This window comes from Bubalus bubalis, chromosome 4 (genome assembly GCF_019923935.1).
Source record: "Bubalus bubalis isolate 160015118507 breed Murrah chromosome 4, NDDB_SH_1, whole genome shotgun sequence".
NCBI lineage: Eukaryota > Metazoa > Chordata > Mammalia > Artiodactyla > Bovidae > Bubalus > Bubalus bubalis.
This window is the reverse complement of record NC_059160.1, coordinates 148818606-148838092: the sequence shown is the minus strand read 5'-3', so window position 1 is coordinate 148838092 and position 19487 is coordinate 148818606. Positions and strand designations below refer to the sequence as shown.

The following is a 19487-nucleotide window of genomic DNA, read 5'->3' as shown; positions in this document are numbered from 1 at the left end:
TACTGGGAGTCTATTGACCAAAGGTTAAGAACTTCAAGGCTAGTCCACAGTACCTAAGCACTGAACTTCTTCCTAACAGCCTCAGCCGGCAGAATAGGCAGTTGTCCAGTACTCCATCAATGGGGTATATGGTGGTATGGGGTATGTGCTTCAAGGAGGCATGGCCCCTTCATTTATCTTAATAATTATCCCACTGGAGCTTTAAAACCCCCACTGATCCCTTTGTACATTTAATGGGGATATATGTGCTGTAAAGTACATAGAAAAGGTTAACTCAGTTATGTCTGAAAGGGCAGGCTATAGAATATCAAGAGGTCACAAAAGCAGATAATGACACTACTGAACAGGTAATACATAAAGATGGTAATTGCCAATTAAGTCTTAGTCTCACCACTTGGGGGAGTCCCATGACCAGATCTCTGGAGAATGGAGATAATCAACTCTATTTGATTAATCTTTATTTCCATGTGGGGATAAGAAACTAGGATTGTCAGATCTTTTTTTTTTTTTTAAGGGAAGCGAAAAAGTGGACTTTTTATGACAGTTTTTCTATTGTGGTCAGCTAATTTAAATTTTAACTGTGTGGGCCAAATAAAATTCATCTGCAGTAACTGTGGGTTATTAATTTGTGAACCTCTGATTATTCCAGCAGCACCTTACAGAGGCTATGCACAACAATAGGTCGTCTCTAAATATACTTACAGATGATGGCAAAAAACTGTACATACGGATAACAACCTTAATGCATCCAAAGGCAAGGGCACTAAATGGTATAAAGGACCTCAATTGCAGGACAACACAAAGGTTTTTGTCCTGCTCCTGGTGCAAATCAGGGAGCAAACACCTTTCAGAATGTGGGGGAGGACACAAGGTTCAACTATGGTGGGAGTACCTAATCCACGACAAAAGGCCAAGTTCTCTTCAGAAGATTTTATTTCAAAATAAAGCAAAATTTCCACCCACAGAATGTTTCCAAAGGGTAAAAAAAAAAGACAGTGTTTTGCCTCTTTCTACTCTTCAAAGAGAGCAAGGCAGTGCAAATATCTCTAAAATGCCTCTGTTTAATTCTCAGAAGCTAAGTCCAGTCATTGAAAATGCTCCTCCATTTTCAGCTGAGGTGAGGCTTGTTAGGAAACCTCTGTAACAGCTTATTCAACTTCCTGGGGGGTAAACTCCCCAACTCTCCCAGATCCTCCTGGACTGATCTCATTTTTCGGGCTGCCTGAAAACACAGAACAAAAATTAAAATGATAGCTCTTAAGTTGGCCCTGACCTAAGCTAATAGTTCTCACACAACCCAAATTACGCTAAGGTGTTAACCAGCCTGGAGATCTGTGTCCTCTTCCCAGTTCCCTTTCATTCATAGGACTTCGGATCCACGAATGATTGTAAAATCTGAATTATACAATTTAGTATACAATTCCCAGTCGGCAATTTAGTCTGGAAACTAAACAACCTGTCCTTTACTGTCTCTAGTTTACTTTAAACAATAATGTCTATTTGAAAAGCAATTTAAACTTTAAAAAGTGGCGTTCCCATGCATGTCTTCACTTGATAAAAAAAATTCTATAAAACGAATATTAATTATTAACCTCATTTTGCACCCGGTAAAGCTGAAAGCAATGAAACAAATCTCTCAGCATCACAGCGATTTCAAAACAGTAACCTTTCCCACTCTGGCGTGATCAAGTAGCTTCCAAAAATCTCCTCTCCCTTTCAGAATGAGAGGGACTTTCTTATCACCAAGCAAGAGCAGAAGAACCACTACTGTATGCCCCCTATTTTCCTCTCAAAAGGGCAACCCAGAAGCCTCCTGTCACCTCAGCCCTCGAAGCACAATCGAAGAAGTCGCGGATCTCTTTTTTGCACGCTTCGTCGCGGAATTCATTCTGCTTCCAGCAAGCCATCATTATCGACATCTCCGTGATACAGGTCGCCTCTGGAGGAGCAGAACGGAAGGATCCTCAGTCACAAAGAAACCCTTACTTTCCGACCCTCCCACCCAGTAGCCTTCAGCACTATTCCGGCTTCCGCTCTGGGGCCTCCAAGGCTCAGAGGACTCACCGCCCTTCTCCCGGCGCCGTTCCCCGACATGGTTAGCTAGGATGAGAGGCCTATTGGGCTTCAGTATAGGCTTCCGCGGATTCCCAAGCCGTGCTAACCGACCCCGGAGGCTTGGCGTCGCCATTGCGCACGGAGCTCCCGGCAGGCTCTGCGGCGCCGTGCGTGACCCTGCGTGACCCCTACAAGCCGGATAAGGTTCGGCTGCAACCCACCCACCTCCCGCCCCGGGATGCTCTTCTTACTTTTCTTGGCGGGGTCGCCTTGATTCCGGTTTCGGACCCTGGCTAGTGTAGACACTTGTGCAGGTTAGGAGGAGAATCTCTGGGGCTGTTTTGTGGGTCCACGCTGACTTTTGTGAGCTCTGGGCCCTGAAGTCTTGGGCAGTACTGGGCCAGGAACACCCAGGAAAGAGCCCAAGTTTCGGGTTGTAAAGTATGCATTAGAGAGTGATTGACATAGGCAAGGACAGAGGATGGGAGCGGATCAAAATGTGAGACTTAAAGATGCTAACTTGGGAATGATTTAATTTTAATAAACCTTAAAGAACTGTTGGTTTTGATTACCTTTAGAGCCACTTCGAAGCCGTGAAGAAAAATAGGTTCATTTATTTGAACAGCTGCTGCGGCTTAAAGAATCGTTTTTGTAGGAGACAGGCCTACTAAAAGGCCTGACAGAAGAATTAAACAATCTTGCTGAGAGGACATGACTCAGTATGTGATTCCTGAAGGAATCCAAGAAGGAACAGAAAACATCTTGAAAGCAGGATGGACACCTGGGATGGAAAGCCATCAACAGACTGTTCCTATCCTTGGTGCCTGGGAGGCACATAAAGATTACCTGGGTCTCTGTCCTTGAGGCAGAAAAACAGGGATACAAAAATATTAAATGTTAACTGCACAGGATTATCATTGAAGGCCACCTGACCTGCTATGCTCATGTAAACACGTACAAGCAAGTCTCAAAAAGTATAATAAAGCAGACTTGAGATCAGTTTGGGCGCCTTCACCTCGTGGGGGTGTTGGTTCCCTGATCCCCGCTGTAACTTTCTTGAGTGTTTCTCACTCTTTTGCCACGGCGGCGCTTTGGGGAACCTGTGCTGTCGAGCTGGACTCGACAAGTGGCGCCCCAACGGGGACCTGAAAGGGAAACCAGCTTTCGAAGCTTCTCCTTAGGAGGCAAGGAACGCAGGGAATTCCAACCGAAGAGGTGGACGTGGAAAGTACCTGGTGAGTACACCCCATGAATAATTCAATCAGGGTAACAATGGAGCATGGGTTGCCATTTCCTGTTCCAGAAAATCTTCCCGACCTAGGGATCGAACCCTGATCTCCTGCATTGTGGGCAGACGCTTTACCGTCTGAGCCATAAGGGAAGCCCTAAGCATATATGCAAGTCTTAAAAGACTTTGTTGAAAACCTTGGGAGTGCAAGTTTCTCATTCTGCTTTAAAAGACTTACTTTCTGCTATTGAAAAACATTGCTATTGACTTGATCCAGATAGAGGGACTTTAAGGTATAAAGAATAGCAAGAAGTTATGCGTTGCCTACGCAGAGCTTATCATAGTGGGGAACGTAGTCCTTTGTCTGGTCACTGGGGAATCTTATTAGCACTGCGCTAGGACCATTACATTCAGAAGCCTCCGATTCTGAAAATTCTGTAGAGACAATACATGAATCTTGTTTATATGAGAATAGTGATTCTGAAGGGGGAAAAGCACCTCTGCGCCCCAAACGAAAAGAGCAAAAGAAAATAAAATCGTGGGAATAATGATCATTTTCCCATGGTTAATGTGGCTCATCCTTCAGCACCCTTAACAGAGCCACCCCCTTTAGATCCGGAGACTCCATGGGATGACGGCATTTTGAACCTCATCTGACAGTGCCCAACCATATTTCTCCCTTTCAAAGGGGAATTAGACAGGCACAACTACAAGGGGATGAAGATGCCCTAGCCCTCCCCGTGGTGGTCACTCAGGTTTCCCCTGGTCCACAATATCCACAAGGTGCTATTACTTATGGTTATCACCCTCTGCCTTTTAAGACAGTCAAAGAGATAAAACAAGCATGTACACAATACGGTACTAACTCTCCATATACTATGGGTTTAATTCAAGGACTTGCACAAGCTGAAAGGCTGATCCCTTTTGACTGAGATACGGTTGCAAGAACTTGTTTTTCATCCTCTGAATTTTTACAATTTAAAACCTGGTGGCAAGATGAAACAAATCAACAAGCTCATAAAAATGCTGCTTCAAATCCCCCTATTAACATTTCCTTGGATCAGCTGATGGGGTCAGGAGGATATTTTGGAATACAGGCTCAATTACAATTTGATGATCAGGTCCTCTCCCAAGTACGATTTGTATGTTTAAGAGCTTGGGAAAAACTTAATCCTCCTGGACATACTACTCCATCATTTACACAAGTTAGACAGTCTAATGGAGACATTTATGTTGACTTTATAGCCAGACTTTGAAAAAATTTAATGAGCATGGTATCTCAACCTAATCTAAGGGACATGCTTTTACAGCTGTTGGCTTATGACAATGCTAACTCTGAATGCCAAAAGGCTCTCCAACCTTTAAAAGCTCAGGGAAGAAAAATAAAATAAAAATAAAAAAATAAAAGCTCAGGGAAGCAACTTGGAAGATTATATAAAGGCGTGTCATGATACTGGATCAGAACCCTATAAGATGCAGTTATTGGCACAGGCCCTTTCAAAAGGAAAAAAGGACAATAAAATTAAATGTCATGGATGTGGAAAACTGGGACAAATGAAAAAAGATTGTAAAATAAATAATAATGATCGAAAAGGGGAAGCTAAAGCCCCTGGATTATGTTCTAAATTTCAAAAAGGAAATCACTGGGCTAATCAATGCCATTCCAAATTTCATAAAGACAGGACTCCTCTGTTGGGAAACACCTTTCTGAGCCGAGCTAGGGGCTCCCAAAACAATCCGCGCTCATGGAATGCAGTCCCATTCACATATCCCACTCAAATATTAGAAAACAATCAATCTATGATTTACTCCCAGCAACCTCAGGCAATGGCAACCCACTCCAGTGCTCTTGCCTGGAGAATCCCACGGACGGAGGAGCCTGGTAGGCTACAGTCCATGGGGTCGCTAAGAGTCGGACACGACTGAGCGACTTCACTTTCACTTTTCACTTTCATGCATTGGAGAAGGAAATGGCAACCCACTCCAGTATTCTTGCCTGGAGAATCCCAGGGACAGAGGAGCCTATTGGACAGCTGTCTATGGGGTCGCACAGAGTCAGACACGATTGACATGACTTAGCAGTAGCAGTAGCAGTAACCTCGGGCAGCGCAGCAATAGATATTCCTGCCCTAGATAATCAATTATTGATGCCATCTATGAGAGTATGTAAAATTCCTACAGGAATATGGGGTCCTCTTCCAAAAAATACTGTTGGACTTATGATTGGTAGAAGTAGTCTAACTATAAAGGGCATTCAAGTACAAATTGGAATCATTGAAGACTTTGAAAGGGAAATTCATGTTATGATGAGTGCTAATATTCCATATCAAATAAATAAGGGAGACTGAATTACACAACTCCCTTCTGTTGCCTTACATAAAGATTAATCCCCTAGAAAAAGAGGAGGAGGATTTGGAAGTACGGGAAACCAAGTATATTGGCAGACCTATGTTACTGATGAGAGACCAAAACTAGATACAGAAATAATGGGAAAGAGATTTCCTGGGCTCATGGATACAGGAGCTGATGTTTCAATAATAGCTATAAAACATTGACCTCATTCCTGGCCATTAAATCAGTTTCTACTGTTATAACAGGAATAGGGACTATGAATAATATCTGTCAGAGCTCTCAAACAATGCTCTGTAAAGGCCCAAAACAACAAACTGCCACTTTGCAACCTCTGGTTGCAGATATTCCAATCAATTTTGGGGGACGAGATTTATTAATGCAATGGGGAGCATATGTAACCATACCCACTATATCCCCACAAGCTAAACAAATTATGGCCAATATGGGGTATAACCCTTTCCAAAATCCAAATTTATCCTAGGGGCCACTGCTTCAAAAAAGACTGCATTAAAACTGACTTGGCTTTCAGAAAAACCTATATAGATGGAGCAGTGGCCCTTAACCAGAGAAAAATTGGAAGCATTATATGAACTAATACTAGAACATAAAGAACAAGGACATATAATTGAATCTACTAGCCCCTGGAACTCCCCAGTTTTTGTTGTAAAAAAGAAATCAGGTAAATGGAGAATATTAACAGACCTAAGAAAAATTAATGCTGTAATGGAACCCATGGGAGCCTTACAGCCAGGTATTTTCTTACCATCTATGATTCCTAAAAAATGACATCTTACAATAATAGACTTAAAAGATTGTTTTTTTACTGTTTCTTTAGATCCTTCTGATGCTCCTAAGTTTGCTTTTACTGTCCTAGCATTAATACCAGTCAGAGATATCAATGGACTGTCTTACCTCAAGGATGATGAATAGTCCTGCTGCTGCTGCTGCTAAGTCGCTTCAGTTGTGTTCGACTCTGTGCGATCCCATAGACGGCAGCCCACCAGGCTCCCCTATCCCTGGGATTCTCCAGGCAAAAACACTGGAGTGGGTTGCCATTTCCTTCTCCAATGCATGAAAGTGAAAAGTGAAAGTGAAGTCGCTCAGTTGTGTCCAACTCTTAGCGACCCCATGGACTGCAGCTCACCAGGCTCCTCCGTCCGTGGGATTTTCCAGGCAAGAGTACTGGAGTGGGGGTGCCATTGCCTTCTCCGTGAAAGTCCTACTTTATGTCACATTTTTATTAATCAGCCCTTGTCTATCATTAGACAGAAATATCCCCAGGCTTATGTTATACATTATATGGATGATATTTTATTGGCTTATCCAGATAATCAGTTATTGCACCATATATTTTTAGACACTCAAAATATATTGAAAGAATTTGGCTTAATAATTGCCCCGGATAAAATACAGAAAATAATTATTTGGGATACATTCTTAATCGTCATACAGTATCCTCTTAAAAGATACAAATTAGAACTGATCACCTTAATACTCTGAACAACTTGCAAAAATTATTAGGAGATATTAATTGGTTATGACCTACACTGCTGCTGCTGCTGCTAAGTCACTTCAGTCGTGTCTGACTCTATGTGACCCCATAGACGGCAGCCCACCAGGCTCCACCGTCCCTGGGATTCTCCAGGCAAGAACACTGGAGTGGGTTGCCATTTCCTTCTCCAATGCATGAAAGTGAAAAGTGCAAGTGAAGTCGCTCAGTCCTGTCCTACTCTTCGTGACCCCATGGACTGCAGCCTACCAGGCTTCTCTGTCCATGGGATTTTCTAGGCAAGAGTACTGGAGTGGGGTGCTATCGCCTTCTCTGATGACCTACACTGGGTATCCTTAATTATGCTTTGACAAATTTATTTGATACTCTAAAAGGAGATACAGATCTTAGCAGTCCATGAACACTTACAGCTGAAGCCAATCGAGAATTACAAGAAATGAATCAAGGCATGCAACAAAAATAGTTATCTCGAATTGATATTCAACAACCTTTAACTGCTTTAATTATTCCTACACCTCATTCTCCTACAGGAATAATATGGCAAAATGAATTTATAATTACAATGGGTATTTTTACCCCATAAACAAACAAAATTATTGACTACCTATGTAGACCTTATTAGTAAATTGATTTTTAAATCGAGGACTCGTATTCGACAAATTTCAGGATATGATCCCAAATATATAATAGTTCCTTTAGCTAAAGGTCAGATAGAATGACTTTTTGCACAAAACATGGAATGGCAGATAGCATTATCTGATTTTATTGGTACAATTGATTGTCACCCTGGGATTTCTTCAGAAGGAATGATACTAAAGCTGAAACTCCAGTACTTTGGCCACCTGATGCAAAGAGTTGACTCATTGGAAAAGACTCTGATGCTGGGAGGGATTGGGGGCAGGAGGAGAAGGGGACGACAGAGGATGAGATGGCTGGATGGCATCACTGACTTGATGGACGTGACTCTGAGTGAATTCCGGGAGTTGGTGATGGACAGGGAGGCCTGGCGTGCTGCGATTCATGGGGTCGCAAAGAGTCGGACACGACTGAGCGACTGATCTGATCTGATCCATCTTCTAAATTAATTTTCTTAAAAAACATGTTTTTAAATTGCCTAGAATAACTAAAACAAAACCTATCGAGTGTGCTCCTATCTTTTTTACAGATGCAAATAAAGAATATAAGGATGGATATTATGGTCCAACCACCAAAATTTGGCAATCATCATATTCATCAATACAACAAGCTGAACTAGATGCCATAATTACTGTCCTGTCAGACATTGTAATACCCATTAATATTATCTCAGATTCTCAATATGCTATTAAGGTAAGTTTCCAGATAGAAATTATTCATATTCCTGTCTCGGGAATTTTTTCATCAGTTATTTTTGAAATTACAAGATATAGTTAGGAATCAACAATTTCCATTTCATATTACTCATATCCGCTCTCATTCTCAATTACCAGAACCTTTATCAGAAGGTAATGACCAGATTGATGTTAAATTAACTACATTCCTTACTCCCACTTAGTTTCATGATTTAACTTACATTAACGTCAGAGGATTACAATATTGTTTTCAGTTATCCCGACAACAAGCTAAAAATATTGTTTCTCAATGCCCTACCTGTCAGACTTCCACAATAGTGCCCATAAATCAGGAAGGCGTAAATCCTTGTGGATTATATCCTAATGACTTATGGCAAACTGATGTTACTCATATGCCCTGTTTTGGTAATTTAGGTTTAATACATGTTTCCATTGACACATATTCTGGAATGATTTTTGCTTCAGTTCATAATGGAGAGTCAACTGTTCAATGTATCCCTCACTTACGACAAGCTCTTGCCTATATGGGCCTACCGAAAACTATAAAAACTGACAATGGGCCTTCTTATAAAAGTCATATCTTTCAAAAAATTTTAGCTGACTGGTCTATTAAACATATTACAGGCATTCCTTATAATCCTCAAGGACAAGCCATCATCAAACGTGCCCACTGAACTTTAAAACTTATACTACAGAAACAAAAAGGGGGAGGACAGTATGGCTTTTGGGACCTGTTTCCCCTAAGGATAAAATAGCTCTAGCTCTTTTTACTCTAAATTTTTTGGACACAAGAGGGCCATATGAGAAACCAGCAGCTGAGGTTCACTGGAACTTTTCACAACAGACTAAAGATACTTCCCTTAAAGTTTCTCCCTTATAGGAGGTTTGGCAAAAAATATTGTGGAAGGAGGACAGGGAATGGAAGCTGGGTATCATGCTTAAACAAGGAAGAGGGTATGCTCTTATCTTAATAGAGGAAATGAACACCGATGGATCCCGAGGAGGAGAATCTGGTATTGGAAAGAAAAAAACATGATTTGATATAGACCCACCCTCCAGACTTCTGACGCATGCCATGCCACACCTTACGTTAGAACTTGGGCCTGCCAAGACCAAGTGAGCGTGAACTGCCACAATACCCACTTGGGGGCAGATAAGTTATCACAGGGCACTGAGAGCCTAGTTCATCATCATGGCCTTCCAAAAACATCTGCCAATCTACTACTGGCTATGGTAACCCTTATCACAACGTCAGTAAGTGTTCAAGCTGATTCCAGTCATCATTATTGGGCATATATTCTCAATCCTCCTTTATTAAGACCCATTACATAGCAAGATTCAGTATTCCCATATTTGTCAATGATTCAGCCTGGCTTCCTGGTCCTTATGATCCAAGCCTTCCTTTAAAAGAGGAAGAAGGACGATCTCTAAAAAATTATACAGTAAGAACAGATAGCACATCCATTTGTATAGGATTTGGAGAATTCTGTTTAAAGATGGGATTCCGGGGATGGCTTTCTATTGTAGAAAAGCCTGGAGAGAATAAGAACACTTTTTTCTTATTAACAGCACTTACTTTTAAAGAAAGAGAAAATTCCACCATACATTATAGTCCTCCTAATCTCCCAGGCTATGCTTTTAAGAATAGGACATGGTATGGATGGAGGACTGGATCCAGTGGAAAAATGGTAGAGGGTCTGAAGGTCATCTGTTACTAAATACTCCTGAGGGACAGATTATAGATTAGGGCCCTAGAGGAACCCCTAAGATTAAAGGAACAAGTATTTCTAGTCCATGGATATATCATAATAACACACTTAATACATATGGAAATGCATCTTTGATATGGCATGGAGAGGGATTTGCTCCCCCCATTCCTCACCTTATCCATCACCCAGTACATAATGAGATTTGGAAGATACCTATGGCTTTAAAAACCCTTAAGGCTTGGAATGGCCAGTATACTGAATATATCTTAAACGATCCTAAGGCAACTTTTAATTTTACTAAAAATTCTACTCATACTATTCAGGCCTGTGTAAGATTACCTTTTGTGCTTATGTTAGGGCCAGTGATGTGTAACATCTCTACTGGTCTCATAAATTGTATAAATTGTTCTTTTTATACTTGTTTAAACAATACCATTCCTTTGAATGAATCCTGGCAAAGTATTTATGTTTTAAAAACTTGGACAGGTATTTGGATACCAGTGGATTTACAAAGAGGCTGGCAAGAAAGCCCTACTCTTTATGCCATAGAAGAAATTATAAAAGCAACTTTTAAAAGAACAAAAAGATTTATTGGTATGTAAAATAGCAGCTATTCTGGGAATTATAGCAATAACCACCACTACAGCAGTGTCGCATTGCATCAACCTGTTCAAACTTCATTTTGTACAAGAATGGCATAAGGATGCAGACGTTCTTTGGTCCACTCAACAAAAAATAGATGAAAAATTGGCTTCACAAGTGGCTGGCTTACAATATTCTGTTATTTTATTAGGAGATCAATTGGTAAGTCTACAAAAACAAGACTAAAGTGTGACTGGAATTACACATCATTCTGTGTGACTGCACATAAATATGTATAATCAATCGACTTTTAACTGGGATAAAGTTAAACGATATTTACTAAATCAAGGAAATATTACATTAGATATACAAGAGTTACAACGTGACATTCTAAGCATGTTTAATAAAAAACTTGATGTGATTACTGGCTCTTCTTTGCTTAATGCTATAGCTGATGGACTGTCTTCCTTAAATCCTCTCAAACAAATCAAATCCTATGGTTATGGACTTATAATTAGTTGCAATGTTTTATTAATCATTAAGTTTTATCTCTGTATAGTCTGGAGAAGAACACGAAAGAAGCAGCAGCAACAGTTAGCCTTCTTGACTATATTCAGTTATCTACAGAAACAAAAAGGGGGAGATGTAGGAGACAGGCCTACTAAAAGGCCTGACAAAAGAATTAAACAATCTTGCTGAGAGGACATGACTCAGTATGTGACTCGTGAAGGAATCCAGGAAGGAACAGCAAACATTTTGAAAGCAGGATGGACACCTGGGATGGAAAGCCATCAGCAGACTGTTCCTGTCCTTGGTGCCTGGGAGGCACATAGAGACTACCTAGGTCTCTGTCCTTGAGACAGAAAAACAGGGATACAAAATATTAAATGTTAACTGCACAGGATTATTATTGAAGGCCACCTGGCCTGCTATGCTCACGTAAACACGTACAAGCAAGTCTCAAAAAGTATAATAAAGCAGACTTGAGATCAGTTTGGACGCCTTCACTTCGTGGGGGTGTTCATCCCGATCCCCGCTGTAACTTCGAGTGTTTCTCACTCTTTTGCCACGGCGGTGGTTTGGGGAACCTGTGCTGTCGAGCTGGACACGACAGTTTTCTCATTTGTAGTGATCTCATTGGATAGGGTGAGGTTTAAGCACTTTCTCACATTCATCGTTTTATTTAATCTTCTCGCCAATCCTGCAAAGATACTTTGCAGTATCATCTCTATTTATACACTTGGCCCTTGGATTGTAATGCCTAGCTTTAACTAGACTTGGTTCTAAGTGACCTTTTCTACCCCCTGCCCCTCTGAAGTGACTTAGCTGTTTACAAAACTCAGTCCAAAGATGTACCACTGATGCTCAAGGCATTTACGCATGATCTCCAAGAAATGTTTCTGGTAATGAAAGGATAATTTGGACAGTCTTATAATTCATCAGATGATAATTACTTTGGAGGAGCAGTTTTTATTTGGTTATGTAAATTGAGTGTGCGCTAATCACTTGTCAGATATTTAGAATCGTCCCATTTATCTCCGCATGACTGGCTCTTTTTGTTCTGTTGAGTCTCACTTGATGTCAAAGAGGAGTTCCCTGACGTCCATCCTAAACCACCATCAACATGTTTTATTTTCTTCATAGTATCTATCATACTCTGGATTATCTTATTCAATTATTGTTTGTTTACGGCTTTAACCCCAACACCCACTTAAAATGTACACATAATGAGAGCAGGGACCTTGTCAGTCTTGCTCAGTGCTATATCCCAGGGCCTAGAGTAATGCCAATACATATTTGTTAAATGAACAAATGTTTGAAATATTTTTGCAAGTCTCCAACTTTACCATGTTCACCCCAGAAATAAAATCAAGCAGAAGACACTGTTTAAAAAGAAGCCATTTATTAATACAAAATTAAACCTGAGATAATAGAAAATAGCAACTCTTGGGAATTATAAAGGCATCAGCCCCATGCTCCACCCCCACTCCAGCAACACAAATAAAGTTGATTCCTATTGGACACTTCTACCACTAATAACCTCAAGCCTGCTGCGGTATACAGAGCAGGCTGGGCTCCAAACCACAGAAAATTCACATTGCTTGCTTTCTCCACAGAGAAAGTGAAGCCTTTAGTTGGAGAGCCATGTGGCTACTTCTGGTTCTGCTTTCCCTTGTGGAAAGGTAGCACCTGGCTTACCCTGCTCTTTTGTGAATACTTTTGTGGTAAGAGGAATAAAGAAAGTCTCGGAAGCACCGACCACAAACCAGGGATGAGTCTCCATCCACAATCAGTAATAAACAACTGGCCTACTTTGTACATAAAAGTGCTAAGGTAATGCCAGTTGAACTGGTGTAATTAAACAGGAGAAGTAAGAATGATTCTACACCTTGCATAACCATTGCCTACCCATTTTATTGCACATAATGAAATTTGAGTCCTAACCTTAGTTTGCACTTGGTAATACTGTATTTTGTATACAATATAAACCGGTGTCTGCATTCAAATAGCTTGCACGCTTAGAAGTCTGAGTCCTGAATTTGGCTTTTGTAAGAGTCCGTACTATATCAAATTTTAACATAAGTATTTCAAAGGTCTGTCTTGTTCTTTTCTGCAAAAGTCTAAACAGAAAACTTTCTATACTGTTATGAAGGGCCCTTTTTTTTCTTGGCTGCTCCTTGGGGCATGTGGGATCTTAGTTCGGGACCAGGGAATTAAGGATCAAACTTACCCCACTGCATTGGAAGGCAGAGTCTTAAACACTGGACTGCTAAGGAAGTCCTGAAGGGCATTTTTTATTAAATAAAATGAAAACAGGGAGTTCCCTGGTGGTCCAGTGGTTGGGACTCTGCTCTTTCATTGCCACGGGCCCAGATTCAGTCCCAGGTCAGGGAACTGAGGTCCCACAAGCTGTGTGGCACAGTCAAAAAAAGAAAAAAAAGAATCACCCTGGCAGTGAAATCCAGCCTAAATTATAACTTTGGTTGGCTACATCTTCAAAGGTCACAATAAGTGTGGGGCCCTAGTGGAAGCATCATATATGTATATATGAAAGTGGAAATCCAACTGCGACCCCATGAACTATACACAGTCCATGGAATTCTCTAGGCCAGAATACTGGAGTGGGTAGCCTTTCCCTTCTCCAGGGGATTTTCCCAACCCACGGATCAAACCCAGGTCTCCCACATTGCAGGCGGATCCTTTACCAGCTGAGCCTCAAGGGAAGCCCAATATATATATGAACACCCCACATATATAAATGTTTATTGTGAGGTCTGTTGCAGCATTTCCATTTTGTGGGATATTATATAGTTTCATGTCAGCCAAAAATTGTAAAGTCTCTGATCTTTACCCGATTCAAAGCAAGTGCCATTATGTTTTAAAATAAACACTTGATGTTAGCTTTGATGTAAATAGCTAGATTTTTTAAATTTAAAAACAAACTGGTATATCACACATAGAACAGCTTAGCAGGCTGTTCAAAATATTAAAAACAAAACCTTATAGAAACCCAAGGTCCTATTATACATAGTCTATACTGAAGTCATAAGCATCATCTTCCTCTTCAGTCTTTACAACCACATATATGTCTGTAAATAATGTGTGTGTATATACACATGCATACACACTAAACCAGATATATTGATAAGCTATAGGAATTCTCTAGTGATAATTCATTAATACATTACAACCAGTGTAGTTCTAAGATCCAAGGTGTTCTTGTTCCACTGCCCCAGAAAAAGCAGATGATCTCCCTCTCCATTAAGCTGTATGTTTAAACCACAGTAATAGAAGTGTTTGGCTACCTCCCCAAATCTTTTTATTTAGCCAGCCACTCATGATGGCTTAAATGGTCTTGCTTCATCTCTCATCCCCTTGGGTTTAGGGCCTTAGATGGACTTCATCAAAATGTGGCCTCAGTAAGTACTATAAAATTATGTACTGTAACAGTAATAGAATGGATGAAGTTGGAATGTTTATCCCACTTAAAAGTGCCACAGAATATGAGATAATATGAGATAATTACTAGAGCTATATTGCTGGGCTGATTCTTCCACCATAATTTTCATGAGTTTTGGGGGGAAATGGACTTTTGTAGCATATAAAGATAATAAAATAGAAGAGTTCATTAGGCAGACAGAAAAAGACCAAAGACCTATAAAAATTTGCGCTTTGATTCACATTGACCTATTTTAACCTTTTGAAATGATGATAACTTCTTCTGCTATCATTTGCAGCCTGAGTCTCCATCTCTAAAATAGAGCAGGATGATTCCTTAAGTTGACGTGATATTTATTAGCCTCTGAATTTTGATATTCATGAGGTGAGAAGGAATTTCAGATATGCCCTAGATATGAAGGAAATCAGCACTAAGAAAAGGTGTCCAATCTCTAGCCAGTTTAATGCAGGTGGGAATAAGTGTGGGAATAGTGGTAAGGCTACTCCATCTCCAACAGAAATTGTGGAAAACCAGGCAAGAAAAGCCACTCAAAAAAGCTGACATGAAAGGCAAAGTAAGTGATATAAAAAAATTACAACTCCAGAGAGCCAGAATACAACCCACCAGGAGTTTTGCTTCACCACCAACATAAATAGTTTATAAAGCAAGAGATAGGAATAGAAATTAGGAAAAGGTATTGAATAATGAGTGGTTTATGAGGTGGATGAAACTGGCGCCGATTATACAGAGTGAAGTAAGCCAGAAAGAAAAACACCAGTACAGTATACTAACGCATATATATGGAATTTAGAAAGATGGTAACGATAACCCTGTATGCGAGACAGCAAGAGACACAGACGTATAGAACAGTCTCTTGGACTCTGTGGGAGAGGGAGAGGGTGGGATGATTTGGGAGAATGGCATTGAAACATGTATAATATATAAGAAACGAATCGCCAGTCCAGGTTCGATGCAGGATACAGGATGCCCCGGGGCTGGTGCACTGGGATGACCCAGAGGGATGGTACGGGGAGGGAGGTGGGAGGGGGGTTCAGGATTGGGAACACATGTACACCCGTGGCGGATTCATGTTGATGTATGGCAAAGCCAATATAATATTCTAAAGTAATTAGCCTCCAATTAAATAAATTTAAATTAAAAAAAAATAATGAGCAGTTTAAAGAATACAGGAGAGGTTTTCATACTCGAAACCTGGCCCGTCTTACCTCATTCACAGCCAAGTACTAACATGTCCCAAATCATGACTGAGAGGCTGAAAGAGCTAGAAAAATAAGGAGTTCTTTAAAAATTCTGTTGATCAGCACCTTGAATCAAATGGGGTGTTTCAGGCTTCTGGTTCCCATTGAATCAAAAACTAGATCCTCCATCTCTCCTTGAGAAGAGGCTCTATTACCATAGGCTGAGACCCTGGCTACACATGATTAGAATAAAATATCAGTGGATATAACTTACTCCTTGGATTCATGGTAAGACAGTGTTCATTAAGGACTTGTGCATTGGATATCTTTCATGTCCCATGGTTGTATAAGGACTTCCATCTTAGCTCTGTCAAGTTAAATACTTGTATGAGCAATTAGAGATTTTGGTTCCTTTTCATGAAGATCTCTGTTAGGTAATCCCAAAATTTCCCCTGAAGTGTCTCATTGTTGTGGATCATGGCAGTGAGAGCTTCCCCCTGGTCCAGACCTTGCCAATAATCTTGCAGCCACATCTCCTTCCAGCTGAAATATCAAAATGAGAGTTGGATTATGGAGCCTCAGTACAACTAGGAATCCTACCTTTCTCCCAATGGCCAAAGAAATCTTCAGCAGATACAGTGGTTTCTGGTTAGGACCAAGGATCTGCTTTGAGGGAAGGAAATGTGAAGTAAATCCAGTACTAATCTAAGTGACAGGCAGTGAGCCAAAACCACAAATTCATTATCCAAGCCCCCCACACACATACACATATCCCAGTGAGTTAAATTTCCTGACTTGCCTGCTCTTGGTCTCCAAATGTGGAGGGAATTAAGAGGTAGGCAGAGCAGGGGCCAAACTATGGAAACAGTAATCTTCCTAAGAAAAGCAAGTAAGTGTATTTAGATGGTTACTTTTTATGTTACACCTGTTTCAGTAATCAAGAAGTGCAAAAGTATCCAGTGTCTAGTATCCAGTATTTAGATGGTTACTTTTTATGTTACACCTGTTTCAGTAATCAAGAAGTGCAACCATATCCAGTGTCTAGATGAGCCATAACCTGAATGTTTCTCTTTTTTTAATGTTACACTTTTCTTCTGATAAATCATAATATGTTCTGCACAAACTAGATACAAATTACCTGATGTAAATTACTAGATACAAATCCACTCCACTCCCAGGACCAAACTGTGCCAGCCCTCTGCTGCCATCCACTGTCCACGGTGATCTCTGCAGGTCATTCTAGCAGTCTCTCTCAAACATAATCTCACCGCTCCCCTAACAGCTGTGGTTTGCTGCAAATGGCTTCAACGTTTTTCTACCCCATCTCCTATGCTGACCTTGTTTCCAATGCCAACACCTTCTGCTGCCTACTTCAGTAGCCTCCTCACTTCCCTTCCAATCCACATTGGCCACAATCATTAATCATCTTTTGAAAGCATCCCTTCTATTCTGTCTAGGACAAACATAATTTATCATCCAAATCAGGGTAATTTTAAGATTCAAAGGAGATGCTGTTAATAGTTACACCAAGTTAACAGGTATAAACCCTGATTACTGCAGGCAAACCTCCCTGGAAACACTAATGTATTTCTCATCCACAGCCCCACCATGTTGAAGATGCTCAATAAACAGCTGAGTTGATTTTCAGGATAGTCCAGCTCCAGGGCCTGGTATTCAGAATATGTATAACCTGGCCCAGCTTTGTCCCTCATCACTTCCCTAAACAAGCCCTCTGCTCTAGTTGAAGCTTTTTTTGAATCACTACTACAAACACCGTTTATAAAAGCTGATTTTCGTATGTTGTTGCCCTCAATTACCTCTCACATTTTCTACTGCTCTTTCGCAATTTGTCTTCTCTTAGAGTCTTGATACCTTAAAGGCACAGTGACCTCGTGTCATAATTTCCTTATACAACATCCCCTCAGCACCCAGGGCTAGTTTATTGCCTGCAGGAAGCAAGTCTGTAAATCATTTGATTTAATAGCCCCAGGGGACCCCAGCTATCCTTACCTGTCATTCTCAGGAATCTCTTCCACACTGCCAAAGCCAGGTGTGGGCACTGGGCAGTCCATGTGTGAGGGCTGGGCAATATGAGGCTCAGGGACCGGGATATTCCCAGGAGAGGCTGCGTGGGCCTTCTCGGCATCCAGCCGCGCCAGTTCGTGGTCACAGACAAAACACTCGAAGCCGTTAAGGTAGTTAGGTAGTAAGGGGTCATTCACTCCCCATTCGCGCTGCTTCAAACTATCCAGAAGGAACTGGTTAGTGACGCCCCCAGGTTGCTTGTATGCCAAGTATTTCATATATTCTTCATCATTTTTGTCCAGGAAGTCAATAAACTCTGCCAGCTTCTGCGGCGACTCAAAGTCGTCAATGAGGATAATGGAGTGATTGTTCGGCATCCAGTCCCTCACAGAGGGAGAGCCGCGGTACACGGGCACAGCACCGAGGTGCATGGGGCGCCACAATTTTTCTGTCATGTAGTCGTCGCAGATGGCATTTTCGAGAGCCAAATGGAATTTATAGCGGGACAAGAAGGCCAAGAGCTCTGGATCCTCGGTGGTGGCTGTGGCTGTGTCCCGTAACCGCGGCGCGGGCAGCTCCCGATTCTGCAGGCACTTCCCATAGGAGTCCACCTGAGAGAGGTAGAGCACGGCCGTCAAGAGGGTACACCACGCGCCACCCTCCCCTTCCCGCTCCGCCCGGCCCTCACCCACCGGAATGTAGCGCATGAGCTCGCGCACGTAGCGGTCTCGGTCCGCAGGCACGTCGCAGTGGGACTGCAGATAGAGCAGCGGCGCATAGCCGCGGCGGCGCCACTCTGCGCGCTCCTCGAGCGGAGGTGCCGCGCGGCGCAGGTAAGCGATCCCTGGCAGCCACTGCAGCGGCAGCGGGTAGTCCGAGTAGCGACTGAAGGTGGAGGTAAGATTGAAGAGGCGGATGCCCGGACCATGGCTCAGCAAGAAGTTGTTGAGGGGCGACTCCTCGTGCAGAAGCGCCCAGGTCTGGTGCGCCAGGCGCGGAAGCGGCGCCTCGGACGCGCGGAAGTCGGTGCCGTAGAAGAGCAAAGCGCGCGTCCGCGAGTCTCCCCGCACCCGTCGGTCCCGGGACGCCACGCACGCGCCGCGCGCGCACTCGATGCGCTCCGAGTCGCCCGGGAAGTGAGGAAACAGCCCCGGGCTCCACCACAGCAGCACCGGCAGGTCCACCGCCTCCTCCCTCCCGGGCCGCAGGGCCCCCGGACTGCGAGCCACCCCCACTGCGCCCAGCGCCGAGGGAGGCCGGAAAACCGCGCCATCCCACGGCTCCGCCCACTCCGCCTCCCCGCCGGTCTTCCCCTCCGCTGCGAGTCCGGGGCCTCTGGTCGCACAGACACCAAGCACTCCCAGTACAGCAAGCACAGACCCCGGGCGGCCGGCCCCCATGTCTACTCTGGCGGCCGACGCCCGCAGCACCGGTCCCCGCCTGGCTCTGAGTAGCGATGGGACGAGGTCCTACGCCACAGGGGCATGTGGCGCATGCGCGGCTTAGCGGCCAGCTCAGGCCGGCCACTTCCCCAGAGCCGCTAGTCCTGGCAGGAA

The 19487-nt window shown here is 42.6% G+C and overlaps 2 protein-coding genes and 1 long non-coding RNA gene across 4 annotated transcripts; 1 reads left to right on the top strand and 2 right to left on the bottom strand.

Moving 5' to 3' along the window:
• Positions 1–915: 915 nt before the first annotated feature.
• CHCHD1 (coiled-coil-helix-coiled-coil-helix domain containing 1) lies at positions 916–2226 on the bottom strand. Its single transcript, XM_006052658.4, has 3 exons — positions 2065–2226; positions 1821–1939; positions 916–1222 (listed from the first exon to the last, which is right to left on the bottom strand). The coding sequence occupies exons 1-3, from the start codon at positions 2186–2188 to the stop codon at positions 1109–1111; spliced, it is 357 nt and encodes a 118-aa protein (XP_006052720.2). The 5' UTR covers positions 2189–2226; the 3' UTR covers positions 916–1108.
• Positions 2227–2245: 19 nt separating this feature from the next.
• Positions 2246–11188, top strand: LOC102411351. 2 transcript variants are annotated; one of them, XR_006550851.2, is made up of 3 exons: positions 2246–3290; positions 8311–8474; positions 9343–11188. It is a non-coding gene; the product is annotated as an uncharacterized LOC102411351 (long non-coding RNA). The 2 variants fall into 2 exon arrangements; XR_327052.4 differs by having other exon boundaries at positions 2249–3290; positions 8311–11188.
• Positions 11189–15755: 4567 nt separating this feature from the next.
• FUT11 (fucosyltransferase 11) lies at positions 15756–19460 on the bottom strand. Its single transcript, XM_006052659.4, has 3 exons — positions 18624–19460; positions 17917–18542; positions 15756–16449 (listed from the first exon to the last, which is right to left on the bottom strand). The coding sequence occupies exons 1-3, from the start codon at positions 19329–19331 to the stop codon at positions 16302–16304; spliced, it is 1482 nt and encodes a 493-aa protein (XP_006052721.4). The 5' UTR covers positions 19332–19460; the 3' UTR covers positions 15756–16301.
• Between the last annotated feature and the right edge of the window lie 27 nt (positions 19461–19487).